General features: G+C 46.5%; 1 protein-coding gene across 5 annotated transcripts in view; it reads left to right on the forward strand.

Moving 5' to 3' along the window:
• The window catches only part of Tenm4 (teneurin transmembrane protein 4), a 477,470-nt gene that overhangs the window by 295,714 nt on the left and 155,710 nt on the right, over positions 1-26,046 (forward strand). For all 5 annotated transcript variants that reach the window (XM_032892953.1, XM_032892955.1, XM_032892951.1 and 2 more), the window contains 3 exons: positions 7,512-7,682; positions 14,074-14,288; positions 15,781-15,991. In XM_032892953.1, the coding sequence (XP_032748844.1) occupies positions 7,512-7,682; positions 14,074-14,288; positions 15,781-15,991 (597 nt within the window). The remainder of the gene's footprint in view (positions 1-7,511; positions 7,683-14,073; positions 14,289-15,780; positions 15,992-26,046) is intronic.

Here is a 26,046-nt window from a genome sequence, read left to right on the forward strand (position 1 = left end):
ACGGAGTCTGAAGCCAGCGCAAAGTAATCATAGATCTGGATCTACAGCGTCCCAGCTCTCCACAGTCATGAAGTTCTGTTCTGTTGACCTGAAGAACCTTTAGTGCAGTGTGACCTTTTCAGGGAATCTTGCTCTGTACTGATATTGTCATTGTTTTCCCCTCCTTGGAAGACCATAAGTCCAATCACCGGTGACTTTAAACAAACAAAAAGTATCCTAAATCTGAGTAGTAAAACAGGAAAGTGGGCAGCCAATCACGTGACCATGCTTTCTACTTTAGAGATTAAAGATGCCATGTGGTGAGCCTGGAGAGATGGCTCAGAGGTTAAGAACACTGGCCACTTCTCCAGAGGACCGAGGTCGGATTCCCAGCACCCGCATTAAAGCCACAACTGTTGAATCTCCAGTTGCAGGGCGTCTGATGCCCTTTCCTGGGCTCTGATGGCCCCAGGCCTGCAAGGGATGCATAGACACAAATGCAGCCAAACCACCCAAATGCCACTCGGCCCAGCAGTTCCTCACAGTTAAAACCATCTCCGCTCACTCCTTGGAGCTGCTCCAGCATAAATGCAAGTGGGTGTCTGCAGGAGTTGCACGCTATCCCGCTGCCTTGTGACAGCTGAAACTCCCCTCTCCTACGCTGGCTGGCTTAATGACTTTGTTAATTGCCTCTTCTGGGTTGGGTGCGAGGGTACCTTCAGTGTGTCTGAACATCAATGGAGCCTCCTTTTTTTTTTTTTTCTTCAAATGTCAGGACAAAGCTTGCACTTTCTGAGCCATCACTCATGTCTCACTGGGCTGGAAAAGGCAACAGGAAAATGTCAGCCCCAGGATCAGATGGACCAGAGCTGGGGCGATTGAACTTTCCCACCCTGGCTCTTGGCTTTTAGAAATCATTAACATTTCAATGTGGGTGATCCTGTGAACCCTGCTACTTCTCCAAGGCCTCTCTCTGAACTCTTGGAGCATCTTGTCACCTTCTCATTGAATTACAAGTAGTCTAATGGGAAAACCACACTCCTTATCTAGGTCACCGTGGTATACTTGAGCAGGGATCTGCACCTTAGTTATAAGTATGTAAGTGTAGGGTATAATTTACATAATCCTGCAACGTGCATTGGTGGGTGGTCACTCTTCATTCTTCAGAATTCAGAGAATGAAGAATACAGTAAGTGATTTCTGGTATTTGAATGATCTCCTCCATCGTTAGCGGGCTGGGAGAATCGTTTATATTTTCTGGCTTCTTTTATTATAATTGTTAACCCATAGTCTCTACTCTCAGAACATTTGACCAAACAGTGTTCACTGCTCCATGTCACTTCAAAGAGGGGTTCCTGTAGGACAGAGACTAGTGGCCCCGCAAGCCCCAGCCTCCAACTCCTATTTCAGCCTTTATCTTGTGGGTAGCTTTAGGTTGCCTCTTTTCTCTTCAACTGAAAGTGAGACACAGAAAGAGGAAGAGCTTGAAGCTCGTTCACCCTTAAGCCAGCTCTGCTGTCTGGGCTTGGTAGCTCACCATAACCTCCTTCAGTAACTCAAAGGTCACTTTAGCTTAGCTTTCATTTCAGTCCCATTATATACATTCTTCACTAACGTTCTCCAGACCACCTTTTACAGGAGCATGAGACTGAATGATATTTACAATGTGTTGGCCATGGACTGCACTTTCGAAGGATGCTCTTGGTACTTGAATGACTGTCAGGGATCAGATAGTGACTGAAGCTTATAGATTCCAAGGACCAAATTCCTCACTGAGCTTTGCGTGGGTGTGTGTGTGTGTGTGTGTGTGTGTGTGTGTGTGTGTGTGTGTGTGTGTGTGTGTGTGCCTGTCTGTCTGTCTCTGTATGTCTGTGTCTGTCTGTCTATCTGTCTGTCTCTGTATTTATGTCTCTGTGTCTGTGTCTGTGTCTTTATCTGTGAGTGTATGTTTGTCATCTGTGTCTGTATCTCTGCGTGTATATCTATGTGTGTGTGTGCGTGTGTCTGTATCGATGTGTGTGTGTGCTTTCCTCTTTCTGTGTCTCACTTTCAGTTGAAGAGAAAAGAGGCAACATAAAGCTACCCCCACTCCCACTGTCCCCTTCCTTTTCCTAACTAGTCCCCCTTTAACTTCCATGTCCTCCCCACCCCCTATTTGTGACCCAAACAGTTTGTGTATCTGTGTGTTGTCTGTGTCTGCGTCTGTGTGTCCTTTGAAGAGAACACAGACTCTTTCTTCCTCTCTCTTCCCCAAGTTTTTAGCCAAGACTGTAAAACTCACCAGGCAGCACAGTGACAGAGCTGAGGGCTTCTTAGCATGACTTCTGTTTGGGGCCCCAGATGGCAAGCTAAAGGTCCTCTTCACTTTTGCTTCAAGATACTGTTGCTGACTAGTCCTTTGCCTCCTCGGATTCCATGTCTAATTCTCACCATCCAAAGGCCCAGTGGTTTTTATTAGCATGTACTAGTTATGCATGATAATGGACTTCATCATGACATTTACATACATACATGTAATGTACTTTGATCATATTTGCCCTCTATTGTTTTCGAGTGACCCCCTCATTCCCACTCGTCCCCTTCCTTTTCCTAACTAGTTCCTCTTTAACTTCCATGTCCTTTCCCCCCCTAATTAGTGATCTAAACAGCTTGATTAGTCTTGCATACATATGGGTGAGAGGTTACTTATAGAAGCCTGAACACTTTACCAGTGGCCATACCACAGCAGAAAATATCTCTCTCTCTCTCTCTCTCTCTCTCTCTCTCTCTCTCTCTCTCTCTCTCTCTCTCTCTCTCTCTCCACCAGTAGCCATTAATTGTCTAGAGATCTTCAGGGGAGGGCGGAGCCTCCAAAGGCCCTCCCTGCTCCATGACAGGGTGTTGATGAGCTCCATTCTGTGCAGGCAGTCATAGCTGCTGTGAGTTCAAGAGTACAAAGGCCGTGCCATGCCCAGGAGAAGGCAGTCTATGGTATCCAACCCAGTCCTCCAGCTCCAGGGTTCTTGTCTTCTGAGCCTCGGAGAGGGTGATAAAGATGTCTCATGCATAACTGAGCATTTAGCAGTCACTTACTCCCAGCATCTGGCTAGACAGAGTCTCTGCGGTTAATGCTACGTCCTGTTTAAAGAAGTCTCTGACCAAAGCTGCCAGAAGGGCTAATCTACAGGGATAGACGTAATTATTCAGAAGGCAATTTGACAGGCACACCATGTCTGTTTAGCAAAACAGCAGCAGTATTCCCCAACCAAGGCCTATGTCCTCGCCAGCCCTGGACTTCTTGTGAGGTTATGGTGCAGACATGAATTCCCTCCTGACTATGGGAATTCCAATCAGAAAGTGGTCGGTTACCCCTCACTTGCTACTGTCAGTGGGGACCTCTTGCCTGTTAGGTTAGCAGCGAAGTATCAGCAAGCAATTTCTCAGCTCCATCTTGATGGCATTGATCCTTTTCCCTATCACCATTCGCCCAGGGTGGCCCGGGGAGTCTCTGAGGAATATGGCACAAGTCACAAATGGTTTTAAGTGAAGTTTTGCTTCCAGAGGGTCCTTTGCTATATATAGGTCCCAGAGACTACCTGTCACTCTCACAGCTGTGTGAGCTTCTCCAAGGAGGCAGAGCAGGAAGAATGAGATGTCAACACATACCTATAACTTCCCCTGGGACCCAGACTTGGGGATCAGATTCATCTCTGAGACTCTGCTCTCCCACCCTACCAAAGGACGCCCCAGCAGGGTTGTTTGTTTTGTTTTGTTTTGTTTTGTTTTGCTTTTTAAGGAAAAGCTTGCTTTCCTAGCTTCTTAAAATTAAGAGGGAAGCTCTGACAATAAAAATGTTTCTTTTCACAGAGCTGTGAGCATTCTATTCATTCTGGAATTAGTTAATTCTTGTGACCTTTTAACAAGACAGCACTTGGCACTCTTAGATAAGATAATTGACTCTGATGGGGGAAGGAGCTCTGCTCATTTAATGGCGTACATCCGAGTTGTGTGTAGCTCAAGGAAGTTCTCCATTACCTTCAGAGTTGCCAATATATAGATTAAAACAGTAGGAAGGTAAGTAGAAATGTGAGCCAATTCAACCCAGGAAATAGCAGCTTCCCTCCTCGCCGGCTGTCTGGCTGTCTTCTTATCGTCACCATTACTCAGAAGTGGAAAGCAGGGTAAAGCGCCTCGCACAGGACTCCTGACTAAAACGTCGCTCCGTCAGCGGGAGCTGCTAGTATCCCCGTCCATGTTATTATCAACAAATCCAACCCCTGGGAAAATACAGTACTTATGGGCACTGGGCAAAGTACCTTGGCATATAGTATCCCACTGATATGGTACGCTAAGCCCCAGTGTACCCTTATGACGTGGTGCTCCACTGACTTGGTGCCCCTCTGACATGGTGTCTCCCTCACAAGGCACCACTTTGACATGCCACCTCACTGTCACGAAACCCCTCTGACAGGGTACACCACTTACACAGCACCCCACTGACATGGTATACACCTCTGAAATAACACCCCTCGGACATGGTTCTGCTCGTGCATGCTCCTCTGACATTAATACCTTCCCCACTGAGCACATACGTCTGACACAGGGCCCCTCTGCTAAGGTATTCCTCTGGGTGGTATAGTACTTATGCAGTACCCCCATTAGCATAGTGCACGCCTCTGATAGAGGACCCTTCTGACACGACACCCCACTGAGTCAGTGCTAAAAGCACTGATGGAATGTTCCCCCATTTCTCAGATAAGACACTACAGCTAGGAAACAGCAATTGGGGTTCAGAGTCTTCTTACCTCTGGTCCCACATCACAGACACCAAAGCAAAAGGAAAAGTCATTCTCCTCACTGTCACACAAATACAACCTCCTGGCTGAAGCAGCCATGTGCCTGTCCCGGACATGATTTGAATATGCCCTGGAGTCACAGATATGCTGTGTTTGCCAGGTGCCTCTACCATGTTTTATGGCCTAAAAAGGCTGTTGTAGGTCCTCAAATCCACTCACTGTGAATATATCCATACAACAACCTGTTTCTCAGCATCCTGTGGAAGAGTCCTGTTTCAGCCTGCAGAGGTAAAGGCCTTGGAGGCTCTGATTTTCAGGAAGGGGTGTCTTCATCTGCCAGCTTCATGCATTGTGAGGTAGAGCTGATAAGAGACAGCAGCAGACTCAGGGTGCGAGTCTTCATGTCTGGGCAGATGCAGGTTCTAGACCAGCCTCTGCTTCTTCTTGTCCATTTAACCTGGTACATGGCAGTAGCTCTCTTGCCTTCACTTGATCATCTGTAACATCTGCCTACAAAGATTAACCTTTTAGGTTGCATGGAAGCCAAAGGATACATTGTTCTGATAGTTTATGTGTGTAGTGCACAGTAAAACACCTCAATCATTGTCTTATCAATCATTATAATTTTAACTAACCTTCTGATTGCTTTTATTAATCTGTACTAAGACCTAACATTTCTGAGCCCTCTCAAAATTGTGTCTAGTGGGGTTGAGAATTAGAAATAATGCATTCATGTTACCAGACATACACCTTAGGCAGTCAGTATAATGCTATGGACCTTCCTATTGGGCCTTCCCATCTCTGTAGATCAGCCCTGCCTTCCTGTGGCCCTCCTCAGGCACCCCTTCCTCTAGGCCATGCCCTTCTGAGTGGACATCCTAACCCATCTGTCTTCACTGCTTGAGTGTGTGCTCCGGCTGTCTGAATCGATGCTAACTCTCCAGAGTCTGCCACAGAGGGCCTTTAAAAACAGGATCATCAATGAGAGGAAGGGGTCCTAGACAGGGCATGGAAGACGAATGCTTGCTACATGTGGGAGAGCCAGAGCAGGGATCCTGGATGTGGCGAGTGCAGACCTCTGACCAGGTTTAAATCTTGTTTCATTTTGGAGGAGTACTTTGGGGGTTGGGTTGGGTTTTGGTGTATGTGTGTTATGTGGCACTGTATGAATGCCAGCACAAGCGTGCCACAACACTCAAGTGGACATCGGAAGACAACTTTAGGGGTTTGTTCTCTCCTTCCGCTTCGTTAAGGCAGAGTTCCTTCTGTTGTGTTTGCCACCATGCATACTCCAGCACATGGTGACCAGCTTTTGGTAATTTAGGGGATTGGATTCAGGACATCAGCTCTGCCAAGTCATTTTTGTGTCTCTTTTTGTGTTTGTGAAAGGGTCTCACCAAAGGGAGCAGACTGGCCTCCTAGCTCAATAGATCTCACAGCCTGCCTCCTCAGCCTCCCCCCTGCTGGGGTTACAGATGTGTGCCACTGTGCACGCATCAAGAGCTAAGTATTGATTCCCAAAGTGAAGTCCAGAGAGCAGTCACGCACCAATTACTGATCTTTGTGGAAACAGCATCCACAGCCTGAACGCGCACGGTATACTTCAGACAGTGTTCACTCTTCGCTGTCCCGTGGCACAAAACACAGATGTGCAGACCATCCCCCTCCCACCCCTGCCCTGCACCATGCCCTTCCCTCACAGGGAACACCCAGCGTTATGACTGCCTTTCATATCCTTCCGATACTCAGTACACTGTAAAGTCAAAGGCCGTATGTCAAACACATTCTTCTGCTGGTTATAGTTTTTGTTCTAGAAAAGAAAAGCGTAAAAATCTTCTTCAGTCTCTTAATGATCCGTGCTTTTGTGTTGTGTGGCTAGATCCTACCTGGCCTCTTCTCAATGGACCAGTTTATGAAATTTTGCTATTAAAATAATGTTGTAGTGAGTAACCCTGTATGTGCACCATTTATTACATATGTGAGTGTATCTGGAGGAGAAGTTTCTAGAATCAGGACCTTGAAATCCCAGGGTAAAGGGTGAATGTATTTTAAATTTTATGGCTTTTTATCACGTAGCCATTTATGCTCACGCCAGCAAAGTGTGCGGGCGCCGGCTTCCCCTCCTCTGCCAACACAGTATATTTTCAGTCCTTTTTATCTTTGCCAAACCATATGTGAAAACTAATATTTCAGAGTTTGACTTAGATTTCTTTCACAGTGAGTGATGTTAAGAGCCTTTTCGTATGATTCAGGGCCCTTGGTATTTCCTGTTCTGTAACCTGTCTGTTCATATCCTATGCCCATTTTTCTGCCGCACTGTTAGACTTTACCTATTCGTGGGTGTTGTTTTTATATTAAGGAGATAATCCTTTGTCATACAAATTATAGTTCTCCCTCCTAGATTTTTATTTGTCCTTTGATGAAACAGGTGAAGACTTCCTGGAACTATGATCTTCCTGATTACCTGTAACATCACAAGACTGTGAGCCCCTCGGGGACAAGGTCTAAAACCTTGATCATCACTGTGTCTCGAGCCCCCTTGCAGGGTCTGGCACTCTAAGAGATCTCTCTCTCTCTCTCTCTCTCTCTCTCTCTCTCTCTCTCTCTCTCTCTCTCCCTCCTCTCTCTCTCTGGGGGCTGTTGTTGAACTGAACTGAGGGTCTGTCTTCCCCACCCCAGACCCCCTTTCCTTGTGGCTTGGGAGTTCCATTTCCACCTCCAGCAGAAAAAGATGACTTTTTCCATTGCTCACTACAGCCATGCACCTGTTTGGCCTAAACTGGCACCTGCAGCCGATGGAGGGGCAGATGTATGAGATCACGGAGGACACAGCCAGCAGCTGGCCTGTGCCAACGGACGTCTCCCTGTATCCCTCAGGGGGCACTGGCTTAGAGACCCCTGACAGGAAAGGCAAAGGAGCCGCAGAAGGTAGGGTTGCTGCGTTGTCCGTGTTGTGAGTCCTCTGTGTCTGCCTTTGAACGGAGGAGGCCTCTATCATGCACACCCTGTGCCTGACTCACAGCTCATGCTTCGTCTTCTTCCGTCCTCCACACCCCATGCCGGCTGCAGTCCACCTGTGTCTTCATCCCCATTCCCTGTCGGTGTGAGCCCAGAGCCGGGTCAGCGGGACCCAGGGTGCTTGCTCTGCTACATCTCATTCCATGCCTCCGCAGATGCGTTCAGGGCATTCACACTGCCAGCCAGCCATCTTTGTGTGGGGTCAAGGGGAGCACTCCTGGGAAACCCTATGGGATCGAGAGGCATGTGTGGGAGGGGACATGGTAGGGGGTGGTGTGGTCAACTTTTAGACTGTGTGTCAGTAGAAATATTTCAGAAGATGGGCCCACACAGTGACCAAGTCACTACTGTCTCTGACCAGCTTCTTTGTCTGCAGTAGTAACAGTTATTATGTACTCCACTGTGTTTGCATCAAAACCTCTGACTAGCGTCATTTTACCACACACTTAACCCTCACAACCCCATGAAATGGGTATAATTAGCTATGTCCATTCTAGGTACAAACACGAATGATTACATGAAGGGACTTGACCCAGAGGATGTCAGAATTGAGTATATGAATTTAGGTCTAGGACCTCAGGGCTCTCACCAAGCCCCCCCATTAGTTTTCCCAACTGATCCACCCCCATGGTGACAGGACCTCAAAGGAGGTATAGACGTGAAATCCTGTTGTACCATGAGGCATGACAGAAATAGTGGTGACATTTTGTGCTTGGCATTCTTGAGTGGGAACCCATGGACCCATATTTTGAATTTCTTAATGGTCTTTATAACAATCCATAGATACAACTTCCCTCACTGTCAGCCAAAACTGGAACAGTGTAAGCTCCCAGGCCAGTCCACATGTCCTTCAGGCACGGTGGCCTTCCCTTCTCCTGCACCTGCTGTGATCTTTGTTGTTTCTCTGCTGTTTTCCTGTTGGCAAAGTGGCCATGGCCCCTACCTTTGTAGCTCACACCATGTTTCCTCTTGCCTTGCTTAACTCTGGGCTCATGCCTTTTGGGTCTCTGTGTCCTTTCAAAACCGTTGGTTTGGTTAAAAGGGTAACTTGTGCTTACCCAGAGCACCTCTTCTGCAATGATGATCTTCAAGTTCAAAGTCAACTGCTGTTGACCTGTGGACACATTTAAGGGATGTGAACAGAGACTTCTGAAAAAACCAAACCCGAATGCTTACCCACTGTTTTGAGAGAAAAGGCCTTTCATTCATTTCAAAGATTTTTAAGAACCAAAATACTGAATAACGTATGCTGCCTTGCCCAGTCACGGGGTAGGGAAGAAGGCAGCATGTGGAGACCACTGGTGGAGCTGCTGACTGTGATGTCAGCTTAAGCAAACTCCCTGAGCCAAGCTTTCCAGACTCCGCTTCTGCTTCCTGTGGCTCAGTTAGAAAGCACTGAGCTGCAGGTTCTCTATAGGTTGCATTGCAATTTGCAAGTCCTAACAGTGAAATCTGTACAAGAATCGTTGTGGGGTAGACTGGCACTCTTCAGGGATCTGGCAGAGGTGGCACTGTCCATGGTCCTGCTGGTGGCTTGCAGACCTCACGCTAATTCACGTTGTCCAGTCCCACCAGTGGAACCCACAGAGGAACCGCTGCCTTTAGACCAGCCTGTGAAGACGCATGCAAGCCATCTTTAGCCCTCGTGGAATTGGTAAAGGACCTCCTGTAACACAGCGTAGTTTCTTCCCACCATGAATCTCTAACAGACATTCCTTCAGCGGGAGTTAAGCCTATCTGAAATCTTGCACGCTAATGAAATTACTTTGTGGGTTGTTTGGGTTCTGTTTAGTTTTTCCGGAGGAGGGGGTTGTGTAGATAAGAAACAACACGAAATTACACTGCCTTATTGGCTTGTTTTAATTGGGGAATTTTTGCTTAAAGGGATTATCGGTTATTACTGATGCAAATGAAAATCCTGTTTATAAGCCCCTTAAATGGAGGGCAGTACTGGAAAGCAGTCAGCATCAGGAGTGATTGCTGTGGGGGAGGGGGCAATGCATGTGCCTGAAACATGGTTCTTCTCCCCCCTCCACCCCAAGCGAACCAATGTCTACTCAGTTTCTGTTTTTAATTGTGATGATAAAACCCTGCTTCCTTAGACTTTGTCTCGGTAGTGAAATTCCTAACCCTACTTTGAGGGCACATTTCTGGCCCTTTCTGATGGTATCAGGGGAAAGAATTGATTACAGAATTAAGATTAGCGTCCCTGTACCATGATCATGGGAGAAGCAGTATGATGTGATTAAGAGGAAAGAAAAAAAGCTAGTGGTGGGCTCAGATGTCCTTGAAGCCACACGGCCCAAATGTGGTTCCCAACCCAGCCTTTCATTTGTTCCGTTCACTCGTTCTAGTTACTTCAGCCATCTGACCTCAGTTTCCTCATCTGTAAAACAAGGATGACGGTGGCTCCTTTGCTAGCCCACCATGGAGGAGACACTTGTAGAGAGCGGTCATCAGTCCAGCGAGGCCTCTCATCTTGTCTACCTAGTCCAGGCCATTCCACTTCAAAGCTGAAGACCCTAGGGATGTATACTCATTAACATTTACCCTCATGGGTCTTCCTAAGGTTTGGGGTATTTAAAAAATATTTTAAAGCATGCCTTTTAAATTATATAAATTAAAATGTGATGATCCCAGTACCGTGTTTCTCACGTCTGTGAGAATGACATTAAACTGTAATTGATGCTGTATTTTGCAAAGTGTCTCTAACCATTTCGGGGTCATTATGGGGCAGAAACCAAATGTAGCAGCTTCCTGAAGCAACACCACAGGACCTCACGCTTGCATTAATGGGGAAGGAGGAGTCGCTGCGTAAATACGCCTCTCTGATGGTCGACTAGGCCAGCCAGGGATGGTGCTTTCCTTTTGCAGTGGAATAAGAATTGCCTATCAGTTTGAACCATACAAATTGCCGCACACGGGCTCAGCTGGGCTCTCCAAAATGGAACAGCTTATTTTGATAGCCAAATAAATTTCAAACAGTTGCTAAGGAAACTAAGGGATTCTTTGTGCAATCTATTGCACTGAGAGTAACAAAAAGAAAAAAAAATTAGGTAAGGGGATTGTCAGTTGATTAGAAATTTAGAACCTGGATAGATGGATCCGCTCAAGAGAGTCAAGACTGTGATTGGGATGCAGGGCGATTCCAGTTCTTCCAAATCTCCCACGTTTGATGGAGCCATTTGACCATTTCAGCAGCTCATTGAGAGATTTCTTTTATGGACGTGATTGCGTATTTGGACAGCATTGCTTTAAGAAGCCTGAATCTAAATGTACAAAGATAAAGATAGTTATCAGTGGAATCTGTGCTGTGAACTGAATCACGCTGTTGGAAGGGCTAGGGTCTAAACCGAGTTTCCTGTACCATTTGTTGAGGCCTAGGGATACCTAGAAGTACTACAGTGTGCTTCTCATGACCGTCTTCAGACCCCCCAGCTACCCTGAGTCTGTTTACGGCTTCCTAATGAGTAAAACCTGACCAACTTCCAAACCCTGACATACCACAAGGTTCTTAACCGGACCTTGGATCTAGCTGGCTAAGTCTTGACATTCACCCCACGAACCCCACTGGAGTTGCTGCCCTTTGAGAGGGTCAGTGTACCCCCAACACCACCGAAGAGTGTCTCTCCAGACTTTAATTCACCACTCATGTATTTAATCCTCTGAGAAGCCACAGTCTAAGAGGTAGAGAGATTTCTCAAGTGACTTCATCTCTGACTGGCTTCTTAAGCATTCAGAGCCTCCTCAGTGTAGAGTTGGTCTTAGTGTCCTGAGAATCAACTGAGCTCATGTAAATGAGGGCCCTTGACATAGCTGGAACTCATTAACCTCCGCCTTAGCACTGTTCTTCCGACGAATACCTGCTGTCTTCCAGAATATGCATGAAAGAAGAGTTTCATACACAGACTTCCCCCTCTACCAGCCTTCACTCCACTGGTGCATTACACTTCGCAGTGGGACATTTTATATTCTAGTCCTCACGCTTTGTGCTCAGAATTAAAAACAAGGAGTCTCACGATCTGGAAAGACAAAGGCAGGTCGGGTTCTTTCTCTCTCTCCTCCAGCCCTGCCTAGCCCCAGCCCTGGCAATCTCAGGCATCTTTCCCATGAGCTAAAGGTGGCAAACGCTGTCCACTCTTTCCTCTCGGCCACCAGTCCCCACCAATTGGCCCAGTGTGAAAAGAGTATTTCTCTCATACCCAGCCCACATCCTTGAACTATAGAAAGTACAATGAGAGAAAACTCTCCTCTGTCACTCTTTGGGGCAAGTGCTATGTCTATTTATATACCCTCGCCTAGAATCCTGCCTGAGTTCTGGAGGGTATCTCTGGACCCATCACGACCTGTAAGGCTGCCTCCCACCCTATGCTCTCCTCTTTGCCAGAGAGGAAAGGAGCCCTGGGCTAAAGTGAGGGAAGAATTTTCCATTATTTATTCCGAGGCAGGGAACATGTGAGTGCAGACAGTTCTCCAGCCCCCTTGGCTCTGACCCCACCCTGCTCTCCTGAAAGCAGTCTCTGGAATCAGCAGGCTATGCTGCTTCCTCAGCCTTTCCTAGGCATGGGAGGTTCAGAAGGCGCTATGCTTACACCCCTCAGTTCTGCCTCCCTGGGAGAGCTCAGAGCTGAGGGTGCAAACTTTCTACCTGCACCATGAAAGGGTTACAGTCCCCGGTACCTACAGATCAGATAAAGAAGGATGAGAGTAATGCTGTCCCATCTTAATGCAATGTGAATCGGACTCTTGCCTTTGAAGTTCTGTGACTCACGATGTGGAAGTTTATCTTCATTTTCAAGGTAAAAGTCTGGGGCACATTCCTCCCATAAGGAGTTAAATGCAGAGCCCCCCTGTTTAGTGATAAAATACCGTGATACTTTTACTAATAGTGCGCATTTTAACTTTTTTTTGTTGTTGGCACATTTTTAATTAAAATAACATTTAACGGTTTGAAGCTAAAAACCTGATGTTTCTGCCTAGGAGTTTATAAGGGAATGATAACATATGGAGAAGTTTAACATTTAAATTGAATTTTATTATTTAAAACAGTAAAATATTTTATGACTACAACAATGGCCTGCCAAGCCCCATCTCAGCGTCAAACATGCTTTGTAAGGAATCTTGCAAAGCTGAGAGCAGGGGGGGGGTATACATTGTAATTTCTCCTCTCCAAATGCTTTTCATAAAAAGTCCCACAAACGTGTTTCCTTTGCAAATGGCTCTTGGTTTCTTAGAACATCTTAGAGTATCTCTATCCACGTAAAAAGCCTTAGACCCAGGATGCCCAGGGGGGTTTTACTACTGACAAATACAGTGGAGCCTGTTGACTTGATTTGGGGTTTTTAGAGTCCCAAGGGTGGTCCTCCCAATGTCCCTGCCCCTCCTCTCTGACTCTTAAGAAGGCCAATGTCTGGCAGAAAGCTAGGGCTTATCTCTCGCACATGCGAGTGTGTTTAATTACTGTGAAGGGGAAGTTTGGTAAGTAGCCTTCCTTCCTGGGGTTTGGTGCCCCCCACCAGAAGCAGGCACTGCTGTGCACCCTCCACCCTTGTGGTACAGGGCTGAGGGCTGGGTTAAATTTTCTAAGTTTGCTGTAGATTTCATCTATGAACCTGAGAAGTTTCTTTAACCATTAAAACGCACACGCACCCACCCCACCCCCACACATGAACATACCCACGCCCACTAAAACACAACAGCACTTTCAGACATATTTCCTCCATTCTTAAAAGCCCTCTTCTTCATCTTTGTCAATCTATAGCCCAGTTCCAAACCCCCTCCTCCCCTCACTTCGTAGCTTCCAATGAACATAAATGAGCCCTCCACTCCCATCCTGCCACTATAGGGTTGGGAGTTGAATGACAACACCTCACTCCCTCTGTCCTTTCTACTTCATCATACAGCCTTTTATACACACACACACATACACACACACACACACACACACACACACACACACACACACACACGATTGCAAAGTTATTCTCATGTGACCACTGACGATTATTTTTAGGATCAAAATATATTTTAACAAGCTGTGGCATTATGCAGTAAACAGATGGCCCTTTGGGAGTACCCATACGGCTTTGAAAGAATGAATATTTTTAGCAGAACAATTTGAGCATCACTGGGGAGAAAATTCTAGACTATCTTACTCCTGTGGAGGAGGAGCAAAGCGGGGAGCTGACTGCAGACCTCTGGGGTGAGAGGTAGAGTGGAGTCCGGGATGTCGGGACACTGGTTCCTTATTGTGTGTGGCTAACCAGAATGTTCTTGTCTTCCCTTCCCTGTGTCTTGGTAGGAAAGCCAAGTAGTTTATTTCCAGAGGACAGTTTCATAGACTCTGGAGAAATCGATGTGGGGAGACGGGCTTCCCAGAAGATCCCGCCTGGAACGTTCTGGAGATCTCAGGTGTTCATAGACCATCCTGTGCATCTGAAGTTCAATGTGTCTCTGGGGAAAGCAGCTCTGGTTGGCATTTACGGCAGAAAAGGCCTTCCTCCTTCTCATACTCAGGTAACTGGACCCCACATCCTGACTAACCTCTTGGGTGTCCACTCAGATTCTAACCCAGGCCAGAACCCTAGACATTTCCTGAAGCTTAAAGGAAATTTCATGTTCTTGTATAGGTCACTCATCCATTTGCCCCCAGTAACATCCTACCTTCCAGAAGAGTGAGGTTAGGTCTCTGGATCTTTTTCAGAGAATTCTAGGACACTTCACAACTACCTTTCTGCTACCACACCCCTTCCCAGACATTATGACCCAGAGAGAAAACCACACATTGTGCATGAATCCTCTTACCATGGGCAATGCGAGCTTGGGTCCACAATTTATCCTCTCCTTGAGAACCTCCTCATCTACAAAATAGGGAGTAATGGTAACTGCCCTGCAGAATTCCTGTAACAAGGAGCATTCATAGAAGGCCTAGCATAGAAGCTCCAAATCAACGACTTCCCTTGTCTCTTTCATCCCTCCTTTCCTCAGGATTTTATATTTATTTGAACACATGTACCAGAAGCAAAGAGCTGGGGATATGGTTCAGGGACAGTGTTTGTGCTTAGCAGGCTGGACTCTGGGTTCCATCTCTGACACCAAAAGAGAGGAAGAGGGAAGGAAAAGAAAGAAATAGGATGAGGAGGAGTCATGAGTCAGAGAGAACACAGGCCTGTGCACCCCCCCCCACACACACCCCATGCACACACATGCACAACTATGATCACACACCTACAACACACATGCTAGCTTTATAGTTAAAGTTACCAAAGCCGTAAATATCCATCATCCATTCTGAGGTCATGTGTAATCCTTTTAGCTCCAGAATTAGCCAAAGGTCAGGTCACAGAGCAATGGATGAGCCTGGTCTCTGGCAACCACAGAACTCCACAGCATCAGCTTTGTTCGAGGTAGGCTAAATATCTCCCATTCACTAAAATCTAACTAGGGAGCTACTCGGGGTGAGGGAGCAAAGCTTCACCCTCCTGATGTCCCTACTGCATGGCGGACTTTCCTGGAGCCTCAAACCAACAGTCTTGGATCAATCAGTGTGTGTGTTTCACAGATGGAATTCTGAGCTAATCCAATTCAGCCCATGACTAACCCAACCCTACTCAGTGTTGCAATCCCACTCCAAATTCCTAAGATTCCCATCCGTACTTGCACTGAACCTCTGATAATTACAGAGTGGCTGGTGTGTTCCTACTGAGGCACCTGCCACTAAAGAAAACATGGCTGTCTTAATGTGTACACAATCAAGTAAAGGCTCGTATGTCTCAAAATTCAAACAAAGCAAGGCAATGGATAAGCATTAATTTTGCCACATTCACAAATAAGTTGGAAGAATATTACCATGACGACTGCAGATCTAGAGAGGACTTGTTTGGTTTACTCTCCTGGCCTCTCTTCCTGATTCCCTTCCCTTCTAGAAACTCCACAGGAGAAGCCCTGCACGGAGCTGGGTGAGTGGAGGTGTCCGTTCATTGCTAACTCTGCTCCCTTTGTGCTTTAGTTTGACTTTGTAGAGCTACTGGATGGAAGAAGGCTGCTAACCCAAGAGGCAAGGAGCCTGGAGGGTCCTCAGCGCCAGTCTCGAGGCACCGTCCCCCCATCCAGCCATGAGACCGGTTTCATCCAGTATCTGGATTCAGGAATCTGGCACCTGGCCTTTTACAATGATGGGAAAGAGTCTGAAGTGGTTTCCTTCCTCACCACCGCCATTGGTAAGCAGCTACACCCTCTATTAATGTGTTTGGATGAGAGGAAGGTTGTGTGGACTGAGGAGTTGGTACTGGCAAGGAATCAGAATTGGATATAATTGGAGTTGAATAGCTGTAGCTCTTGCCCAGAGCTATGGCTGCCACTCAGAGCATGGAAGGTCATCCGGAGTGGACTTGCTGGATAAGGTGTGTGAACCCTCAGCTGCCTCTCAAGAGCGAGGAGACAAAACTCACATTCAGATAGGAATCCTGGATGGCAAACCACACTGAAGACACACTTCCCTCATTGGCACTTGCCTCCCACATGTCTTTAAGGTTCACTTAGACGTTTGGAATCAGCAGAGGCTGGCAGATGAGAGAAGGCAATGACTTGAACAGAAAGTGAAAATGGCAGAGATGGGGACTGGAAGAGCAGTTTGCAGTCACACTGGGGTTTCACTGAGAATAGAACTATCCTATTCTCTGACATAGAGTGTTTCCTGGTATCTAGAACTTAGCCAGAACATGGCCGGGGCTCTTGGACAGGAGCATTGGCTAGTGAATGCTTTAGAGTGCACCTTGGCTGGGAGTCTGTCTAACAAGGGGAAGGGAATTGAAGGAACATTTCTTGACTTGGTACTACATTTCCAGCATTCTTCAAAGATCCCGATTCCCTCTCCTAATCAGCAATAGTCGCTTTCAGCCCATTTCCTCCTTATTTGCAGTTTTGCCTTTAGTACTGAGGCAGAGCGAACCTTTCTGTTTAATGGAGCATGGTTAATATGCTTCTGCTATATTCTGCCCTAATATTTTGCCTCGATGGCAAAAAAGCAGAAGTGGCATTCAACAACCGATGTTGACGAAGGAAACATCCCTCAGTGTTGTCCTTGACTAGAGGTGTAGTCTGTCGCCATGATACACACTGAGTCTCCATGGGCAATGCCACTTGGTTGGTAAGGAATAAGCAAGAGCACGACCTTGACCTGCCCAGGTTTCCTTCAGCAGGAACCTCAGCAGCTCAGGTCTTGCCAGTTGCCGTGCTACTGGTTTCCCTCTTACAGTTTTCTGTGTGGTGTAGAGGGAATCTGACTTAGTCCAGAAGCTCTACCGTGAACTTGGCTTTTAACATCATACAAATTCTTATTCATTTCTGTCCATTGGTTTCTTGAGATTCTGGAATCTGGGATAGAAAGATAGCTCAGCAGTTAAGAACACTGAATGCTTCTTCAGAGGGCCCAACACCTATGTGGCGGCTCACCACTGTCTGTTACTCTAGTTCTAAGGGACCCAACAGCTTCACACAGACATATATGCAGGCAAACCACTAATGCACAGACAATAAAAATAAATAAACTTGCCAGGTGATGATGGCACATGTGTTTAGTCCCAGCACGTGGGAAGTAGAGGCAAATTGATCTCTGAGGTTGAAGCCAGCCTGGTCCACAGAGGAGTTCCAGGACAGCCAGGGCTGTCCAGAGAAACTCTGTCTCAAAAAAACAAATTAATTACTTGATTAATTTAAAAATATTCTGGAATCTGAATCTGGGTCTTAGTAACTATTGCTGAACTGGAGGCCAGCATTGCAGCTCCCAATCCCTACAACTGGAGGCTGGAAGCTGGCCTCAGCCATGGCTAGGCTGTCATGTCTCAGATTCTACAAGCAGCAGTCACTACATATTTTCTTTTTTGCTATGGTGGCTTTAATTTAGGGACACAGTTATCATGCCCCAGGTCATCTGAGTTCCCTAGTCTCCTAGCCTGACTCCTAGGCACAGTTCACAAGGAGGCACACAGCACTGGGCCCACACAGAGCTAGGAGCATTTACAGTCAGATTTCTGTTTTAATAACTGAGTATAAATATGAAAGGTTATTAATTCAAATTCCCAAAGAAAGCATTTTAATTAGGATCTGCATCTTAAAACCATAAGGAAATAGTGGGATGTTCCTTAAGACCCTGATCTTGTTTTTCACCCTGGTTTTTTCTCACCTAGATGACTTAGACTGTCCCTTAATCCTCTCAGACCAGAGCAGATAGGCTTTCTCATGCTTCCTATATATCAGTGCACTAAAGAACTACCTGAGGGTCTGGATAAAATACAGAATGTACTCCAGCAGGCCTGGGGAGCTGCACCCAATAGAGCCCATGCTACAGTGCCTGTTTTAAGCAGCCAGGGCTTATAGCCGTGGTCCTTCTCAAACGCTGTTGAACAAAGGATTCAGCTGAGGCGTCAAGTAGAAGTTTGGTCCTTTCTTCAGAAACCCTGAGTCTGTGGACAGATAGGAGAGCTCGGCTACTCTTTGTCAACAAGGCTCTGGAAACAGTGCATACAACTGCCTCCTACTCCTCCCTTCTCATATGGTTCCATGTTACTTCTGTGATTGCCAGTGGTGGGCCAGCCCTTCCCTGCCTGGAAAAAAATGTCTTAGGTGGTCGTTTGCAGTCCACGTTGTGAGCATTAGGGTGGAAAAAAAGCAAAGACTGCCTGGTACCTGTGGGGCCACTGCACATACTCAAGAGGAGAGCAGTCAAGGCGTTCTGCCCCCTCCCTCCTCTTCCATTTTCTGTCTGTCTTTCTACCTCTCTGTCTCCCTTCAAGCTACAATGATTGTTTAATGAACATTGGTTCTTTTTTTCTTTTAATACAAAAACAGACTGATTCTGATGTCGCTATTAATCCCTCTTTCCTGAGAGTCCCCAGCATTGAGTCTCAGCTGTCCATGATCATTACCTGTGAGCCACGAGCTGTAATTTGTCTTGGCAGGTTAATTAAAAGTTTAGGCCTTGCTCTAGCAAAGTCATTATGGCCCCAATATACAATTATAACTCTCGGGTTTGCTTAACACACACACTGGAATATGACCCTCCTTTCGTTACATGCTGAAACACAGATCGAGAATTGAAGAAGACCTGAGACGTCAGCGTTCAGCGTATTTATGTCTGCTTGTAATTAAGAAACAGGAGGAATAATTGTATCTAACAAATGGTTGTACTGTATATGTTTTCTCCCTCCCCTCATTTAATGCAAACCAGCTGATGGCTCTAAGTCAAATAAGTTTATCTTTTGCCTTGGGAAAAAAATATCTAAAAGCACTTTCCAAACTGGATATACAAGTCTTTCCACACAGAGACCTGATGTTGACGTTGTTCTCACTAAACTGGCTCTATGCTACAAGCATGCATAAGAATGCACACACGCATACATCCACGTACAGGTGTGTACACTCCCACTTAAACCATGCTGGTTTTAGAATAAAATATGACATCTGCTTTCAGAAATAATAAGCTCTCCCTAGCATAGGGAGATTTAGAATCAGAGGGATCTGTTTCTCTCTGACTCCCCCAAAGTGGCAGCCTTGCTGACCTCAGGTGTTAATGACATCACAGGGCCCCACTTGCAAGACCTGGCCAGCTGAAGTCTAATCACCTCTTGCGGTTTGCAAAGGATTCTTTAAGACTTACACTAACTCTGGACGGAGGCAACCCTCCCCATCGCAAATGAGAAAGTCGAGGTTTGGGGTGCTGTAAGAAAAGCTAGGTGTGATTTCACCCCAGCCTCTCTGTAACTCTTAGAGTTCCCTTCTTTTTAGCACTTTGCCTCCTCACCTGGATCAAACCTTTGTTCGAGTTTTTATATTTAATTTGTTTCCCACATATTCCTTGGTTCATTTACTCATCAAGTATCTGAAGTACACCTATCGTGTACTTGGAACCATGCTTTCTCCTACATAACTTACAGCAGCCTGAGACAAGAGGGGTGTGTGTGTGTGTGTGTGTGTGTGTGTGTGTGTGTGTGTGTGTGTGTGTGTATGTGTGTGTGAGAGAGAGAGAGTGACAGAGAGAGAGACAGAGAGAGACAGACACACACACACACACACACACACAGAGAGAGAGAGAGAGAGAGAGAGAGAGAGAGAGAGAGAGAGAGAGAGAGAGAGTAGAGATGCCAAAGAATGTTGGATGCTGTTCCTCAGACAAGGTCTCCCTGCCCTAAACCTCCATTTAGGTTAGGCTAATTAGCCTTAAACCCCAGCACTGGGGTTATGTATACCACTACACCCAAGATATTTTATGCAGGTTCTGGGAGTTGAACTCGGATCCTGGTCCTTGCAAGAGAATCACTTTATTCACTGATGCATCTCCCCAGCTTTGAAAGAGATGCTTTCCCTTCAATTTAACTTTATAGATGAAGAAACTGAGATGCCGAGGGCTTAGATGGCTTGCCCAACACTAAAAGCAGAGACAGAAAGGAAACTTGAATTCAAAATTCTCTTGGATCCCCACCATGCAAGAGTCTTGCTCTTTGTCATGGTGATGTGATTTAATATTTTATATCTGTTTGTGTTCTATGAATCATAACTTCTCCCTTGTTAACTTGCCTCCAATTATCAGTAAGAACCTCACATCGATCCAGGAAGTTTCCTTGAGAAGTCATTAAAAAGACTATGGTGAAAAAATAATCTTACAGTATCTAAAACTTTAAAAATGAGAAGGCCTTTCCCTGGGTGGCTTGCCTCCCTGAGGCCTGACAGGTTAGCAGTGTGGTATTTTGGGTCTCCAGCTAGCAACTTATCCTTCCCTTTGGGTTCACGCCAAAGCATAAAAGGACAGCTCAACCTGACACCGCAGCAAGCCAAGCCAAGCCAAGCCAGGCTGCCAAATAACAGAGGTGGCCTACGGTGGATTTAGAAACCTACCAGGAGAAACGAGAGCCGCTGTTGGGAAGCACTGGGCATGGGGGTTTATAAGGATTGTGCTCTGGTCTCCCTGGCTAATTGAAAGGGCCAGTCTGCTTGCTTATTTTCGGGCAGCCATTGGAAACCAGTCTGTTCTGGGTCCAGGCACTGGAAGTAGTTCAGCTCCTTTCTTCCCTACCATCTATTCTCTATTATCTAACCTTGCTTTTTTGCCCATGCTGAATACCTGGAGAAAGTAGCTAGCGGTTTGGATTGATGGGGATGGTGTCCATATGGTAACCGCCTCTAAGACAAAGAAAGGGAGCACGGAAGGCCATTCCAGGAGGCATGGATCAAAGGGCCAAGAAACAGGAATCGGGAAGGGTGTGTCCTGCTGAGCAGGTCCCAGAGGCTCTTGGGCTAGAGGAACATTCAATCTGGTCCTTCATGATGTGTGGCTTAGTCATATTTAAAGAAAATAGAGGGCCAGTGGGTTTGCTCAGTAGGTAAAGCCTTTGCTGCCAACCCCTGTGACCTGAGTTTGATCCCTGGGTCAAGGAAAAAAGATGCAAAGAGAAAACTGACTCCTACGAGTTGTCCTCTGGTCTCCACATGTTCACTGTGGTGCCCGAGTATGTGCATGAGGCAGCACACACACTGCACAAGATACTTGACAAGATACTCATTCACGACGGATAGAAAGTAAGTGGTAAGGCACCTATTCCACCTTGTGAGAATGGCAAGAGCTGGAGGTGGATAGCTAGAAACCTAGGAGCTGGCTGAGAAATTGGCGGCTCTGCGACTAGAGCATGGGCAGAAGTGAGTCGTCCAGGAAAGCCTTGAATGCTACCCCAAGCAGGGCGCTAACTCTGCACTGACTGGGCATAGAGATAGGATTTCGCATATGAAGATAAAATGATGAGAACCAGAAGGCTTTCTTCTTTGCCCTGCATCCAAAGCCATTCATTTATACAGTCCAGAGGGGTTTGCTGGGGTTGCAGGCTGTGATCTGGGGTGTGGGACATCAGAGATGACAGAAGGACTGTTGAAGTGGCACTAGCTGTGGGTTCCCTGGATTTCCTCTTGTCCATTGCTCTTTGTTGCAGGGAACACCAGGTTCATGCACCTACATTTTTGCCTCTCTGCAGACCATCATAATCAGACCCCTCCATGACTATCCAAAGCTTGCCGGACCATAGTGCTTCTTTCTTCCCTTGCTCCAATTAGGCACCAGACTTTGAGCGTGTTCACAAAGATCTGGTGATAAAGTAGTTGCATGAAAACCAGCTGCTTCACTTCAAAGAAGAAACCAAGGTGATTGAGCACTCGTTCTCAGTCTTCAGCAGGCTGTCTCGCCACCCCCCTTCCCTGTGAATTCCATTGTCAAGGAGAAAGTGGGCAGTGAAGAGTCTGGCTCTCTTGATACTGAACTAACCTTCCTGTAAGTGGCGGGATAGCTAATGGAATTGCTCTTTTGGAACAGTGCCCCATGAATTCGCCTCCCCTGATACAGTGATTCAGTCCAAGCTTTGGTAAAAATCATAGATCAAAGGACAGCTCGAGTCAGCTTAGTGGAGATCGTGGCCAAACTCTGTTTGGAGGAAGAGCTGGGAGTATCAAAAACACTCCATCTGCCGACTGGAAAACCAGCCCCACAGTAGCTTCCCCTGCTCCCCAGAGGTCAGGGCTCCCCTCTGCCCCATTCCTGCTGCTGCTCTGGGTATCTTATCACAGAATGTACTGAAACCTCAGAGACAGGAAAGAAAGGGTAATGGAAGGATGTAGCAGACGGGCCTACCTGTGTGGGAAGGGACACGTGGCTGGTGTGGGAAGAGCAAGAGCCATACTCAGATGCCCTTTCGGGGACGTTGATGTCTTCATGTGACTCCTACTCCAGATGTTCCAGCAGTTCAGTGGTCATAGCCACTGGGGACAAGACTTTGTCTCCCCTGTGCTCTGGGGAGACAATCCCAGTCTTGCTCTGGGATTTTGTTTTCATAGTTACTGCCTCATGGGCATAAGTTGGCTGCTACACACACACACACACACACACACACACACACACACACACAAACACACATATCTATATACACCCCCACACACACAAACATACATATATATACACACACATACACATGCACACACTTATACAAGCACACACAAATACACTCACACATACACATACATGCACACACAGACACATATACACACATACATACACACACAAGCATACACATAAGACACATATACAAACAAACAGACACATACCTACTGAAGTAAGAGGCAAGCCTGAGAACGCCCTGAGCTAAAGCCAGGACTCACTTTCCTTTCCATTGGGGACTAAAAGAAGATGGAAAGAGCCATCCTCCCCTAAACCACGTGCTTAACATCCCTGCCCTTGGACTGAACCAGCTTGCTGTGGGAGAGGGTTCTAAGGCATGGTCCAGACTTCATTCTTGCTGTTTGGTTCAGTAAGAACCAGCCACGAGCCCTTGGACTGCATGGGAGACTAACCCAGTGCATGGGTCCAGCCATGAGGCAGCTGTATGACTTGATCTTGGAAGTAATTGCAGGGCCCTCAGGTGAGACAGCAGCAAAGAGAAGAATGCTGCATTTGTGGCTGGGGAAGGAGGGAAAGGGCTCGGCTCAGTTTCTTCCTGCCACCCAGAGAACCAAGCACTGTGTCCATAACCTTGAATATCGGAGGATAGGCAGGTGTCTCAGAGGCAGAATAGCAGAGGCCAGATTGCAAACAGACTGAGACCATATCAGTTTTTCTATTTACCCAGTGGTTTCTGACTGCCTTTATATCATCCGTGACCCAGGCAGCCATTCCATGTCGGTGTACATAAAATAGCCATGTCCCCTTACGCTGCTGGAATCTGTACGTATGTTTAAACTTCTCAAGTTTAAGCTAGTCATGAACTCTACATATCATGTATACTTAAAGACCCATGGCCACAAAAGGTCTGTGTGCACTAGGGTAAGAAGCGAAGGTGCTCCAGAGAGAAGCACGCAGGAGGCCTGAACTAGACTGCAGGGTGGGGAATATGGTAGCAGCTATGAAGAGTAGAGCTGGAGGAAAGCAGACCACACAGAGGGAAGAGTGGTGTGAAGCTTGAGGAACAGGATGGGCGTGTTCCAGGAACTCAGAAGGTCTCCTGGAGCTTGAGCTTCAAGGGGATGCGTATATCCGGTGTAGCTGGAGCAGTAGCCAGGAGCCCATCTGTGAGGGTCTTTCCATGTGGTATGTGAAATTTTTATTTTATTTTTCAACAAATTCTAAGGTAGCAAGAGAAGCGACTGCAGGACTTGAGATCAATCTGGCATACATATTTAAAAAATTATTTCAAGTTACAGGCACTAGGAACTCTGGGAAAGATCTTCCCATTACCTAGGCAGGGCTGGGGCTAACCTGAGACAGAAGTGGGGATAAGTGACTAGAATAGACCAATGTCTGAGCCGTGGAGATAACTGGCCAGCCTCGCAGGTTAGGATGACATTTTCCATGGGCGGAAGCTAAGACGGGAGGGGAGAAGAGAGGAGGAGGGTCTGTTTCATGAGTGAGCAAACACATGCTGCTGGCAGGGACCCGTGAGCGTCAGAGCTGCGTGGTAGGGACTGGGGAAACATGCTGAGGGAAGTTGAGCAGAAAGATCCCAGATGCTCTGAGACTCCATCCTCATCACTGAAACTATGTAATACCAGAATCCCTCCTTGACATTGCATTCCCAATCTTCTTAAGAGAACTGAGGCTTATTTAGTGAAACCTCTTCACTCAGCCGGGATCATATTATAGCACAATGTCGTGGGGCCAGGGACTGTACCTAGTACATTATACGTTTCAGAACAACTCAGGAGTTAGACTGTCTATTTCCATGCTGTAGATGAAGAATTTGAGGTTCAGTGCTACTGGCCAAGGTCTCGGAGGTAAGTCCTAGCCTGCATGCTCTTCTTACACACCAATGGTTAATGTAGTCAAGTTTCTACCATGGAGACATTTGTGTGTCCTATGCTGTCATAGACCATCATAAAGACAGACAGGGTTTTAAAGATGGCTTCCATCCTCCCAGATACACAGGATGCTGGCTCTCTCTGGTCCTTGAGGTTCATTTTCCTAGCTGAGAGAGCATCCCCTACCTGAGCCTCACCTTGCTGAAAGACGCTCTCTTCCTACTCTACTCACCAATCGATGAAGTTATCCATGGAAGAGGTCTTTTTTGTTTGTTTGTTTTTTGTTTTTTGTTTTTTCCAGTAGCGGTTTGATATTTGCAACTGATGGCTAGGTTTTCTGTTATCTCTTTTCTCTGTCAGTTACTAAAAGCTGCTCCTCCTGCCTACAATAGGTGCCAGTACATCAGTCGTGAGAGCTGTCAGTACCTTTCCTCTTTCCCTTCATGGTGATACTGACAAAATGTACTGCCTTTTGCCTTGTAACACCTTGTGGGTATACGCTAGCTTCAGGACGAGGGGCTCTGCTGGGACTGGCACTGGTGGTGGTTAGTGAAGGGGTCAGAAATAAATGGGCAGCAGGGCTGTGCCTGGGGGAGGTGCTGTGGCCCAGAGGAAGAGCAAAGGCTTGAATCTCAGCCAGAGCTGAGCTGAATTCTAGCTACCATGTGCAGGAGCCATGGGGTTTTTGTCTAAGAGGTGTGGGGTTTTTTCATAAGTCTCATGCTGGCCAAACACTCCTATAAAAGCATACACCAGAGAGTCCCACAATGCTGGGAAAGCATCAATATCTCCTGATTTATTTTCATCTTCATTCATTTGCTGATATCTGCATGGGTAAGTGCTGGAGATTTAGCAGTGAATAAAACAAGCCTTGCCCTCAAAGAACCTACAATCAAGAGGAAAACTGACCCTTTCATGAGTAATTACACCGTAACGAGGTCTGCAGGAACAGAGAGGCCCGTGGGAGTTCTTGTGGGCATAGAAAGGAGGGCTGTCCCCACTGCCAAGGCTGGAGGGGGAGCCGTGAGGAACAAAGGGCCACTGTAAGGAGCTCCGAGTATGCTGGAAAGCACTGTGTAAATATTTTCAGCAACTCAGGGCCAGAGCAGAGGTGGAAACCCAGAGGAAGACTGTAGTAGTGTTTAGGGGACATGTGCAGAGGGTGTGTTCCAAGACTCCAGTGGTTTTCTGAATCAGCAGATAACAAACTGTGTGTACTTTCACATATATATATATGATAGAGTCTATTGTATAAATTAGGCAATGGCAATTAATAGCTAGTAACTACTAGAGCATTTACAAAAGTGCGCTGCAATTAAAGTTATTGAAAGTGACCCCTCTGGCACCATATTTTAATAGATTAATGATGTGATGGATATACAAATTATCTTTGTTTAATCACTGCACAGTATGCGGACAGAAGAAACCATCGGTATCATATTTTGCTATT

The sequence above is a fragment of the Rattus rattus genome, chromosome 2 (genome assembly GCF_011064425.1).
Source record: "Rattus rattus isolate New Zealand chromosome 2, Rrattus_CSIRO_v1, whole genome shotgun sequence".
NCBI lineage: Eukaryota > Metazoa > Chordata > Mammalia > Rodentia > Muridae > Rattus > Rattus rattus.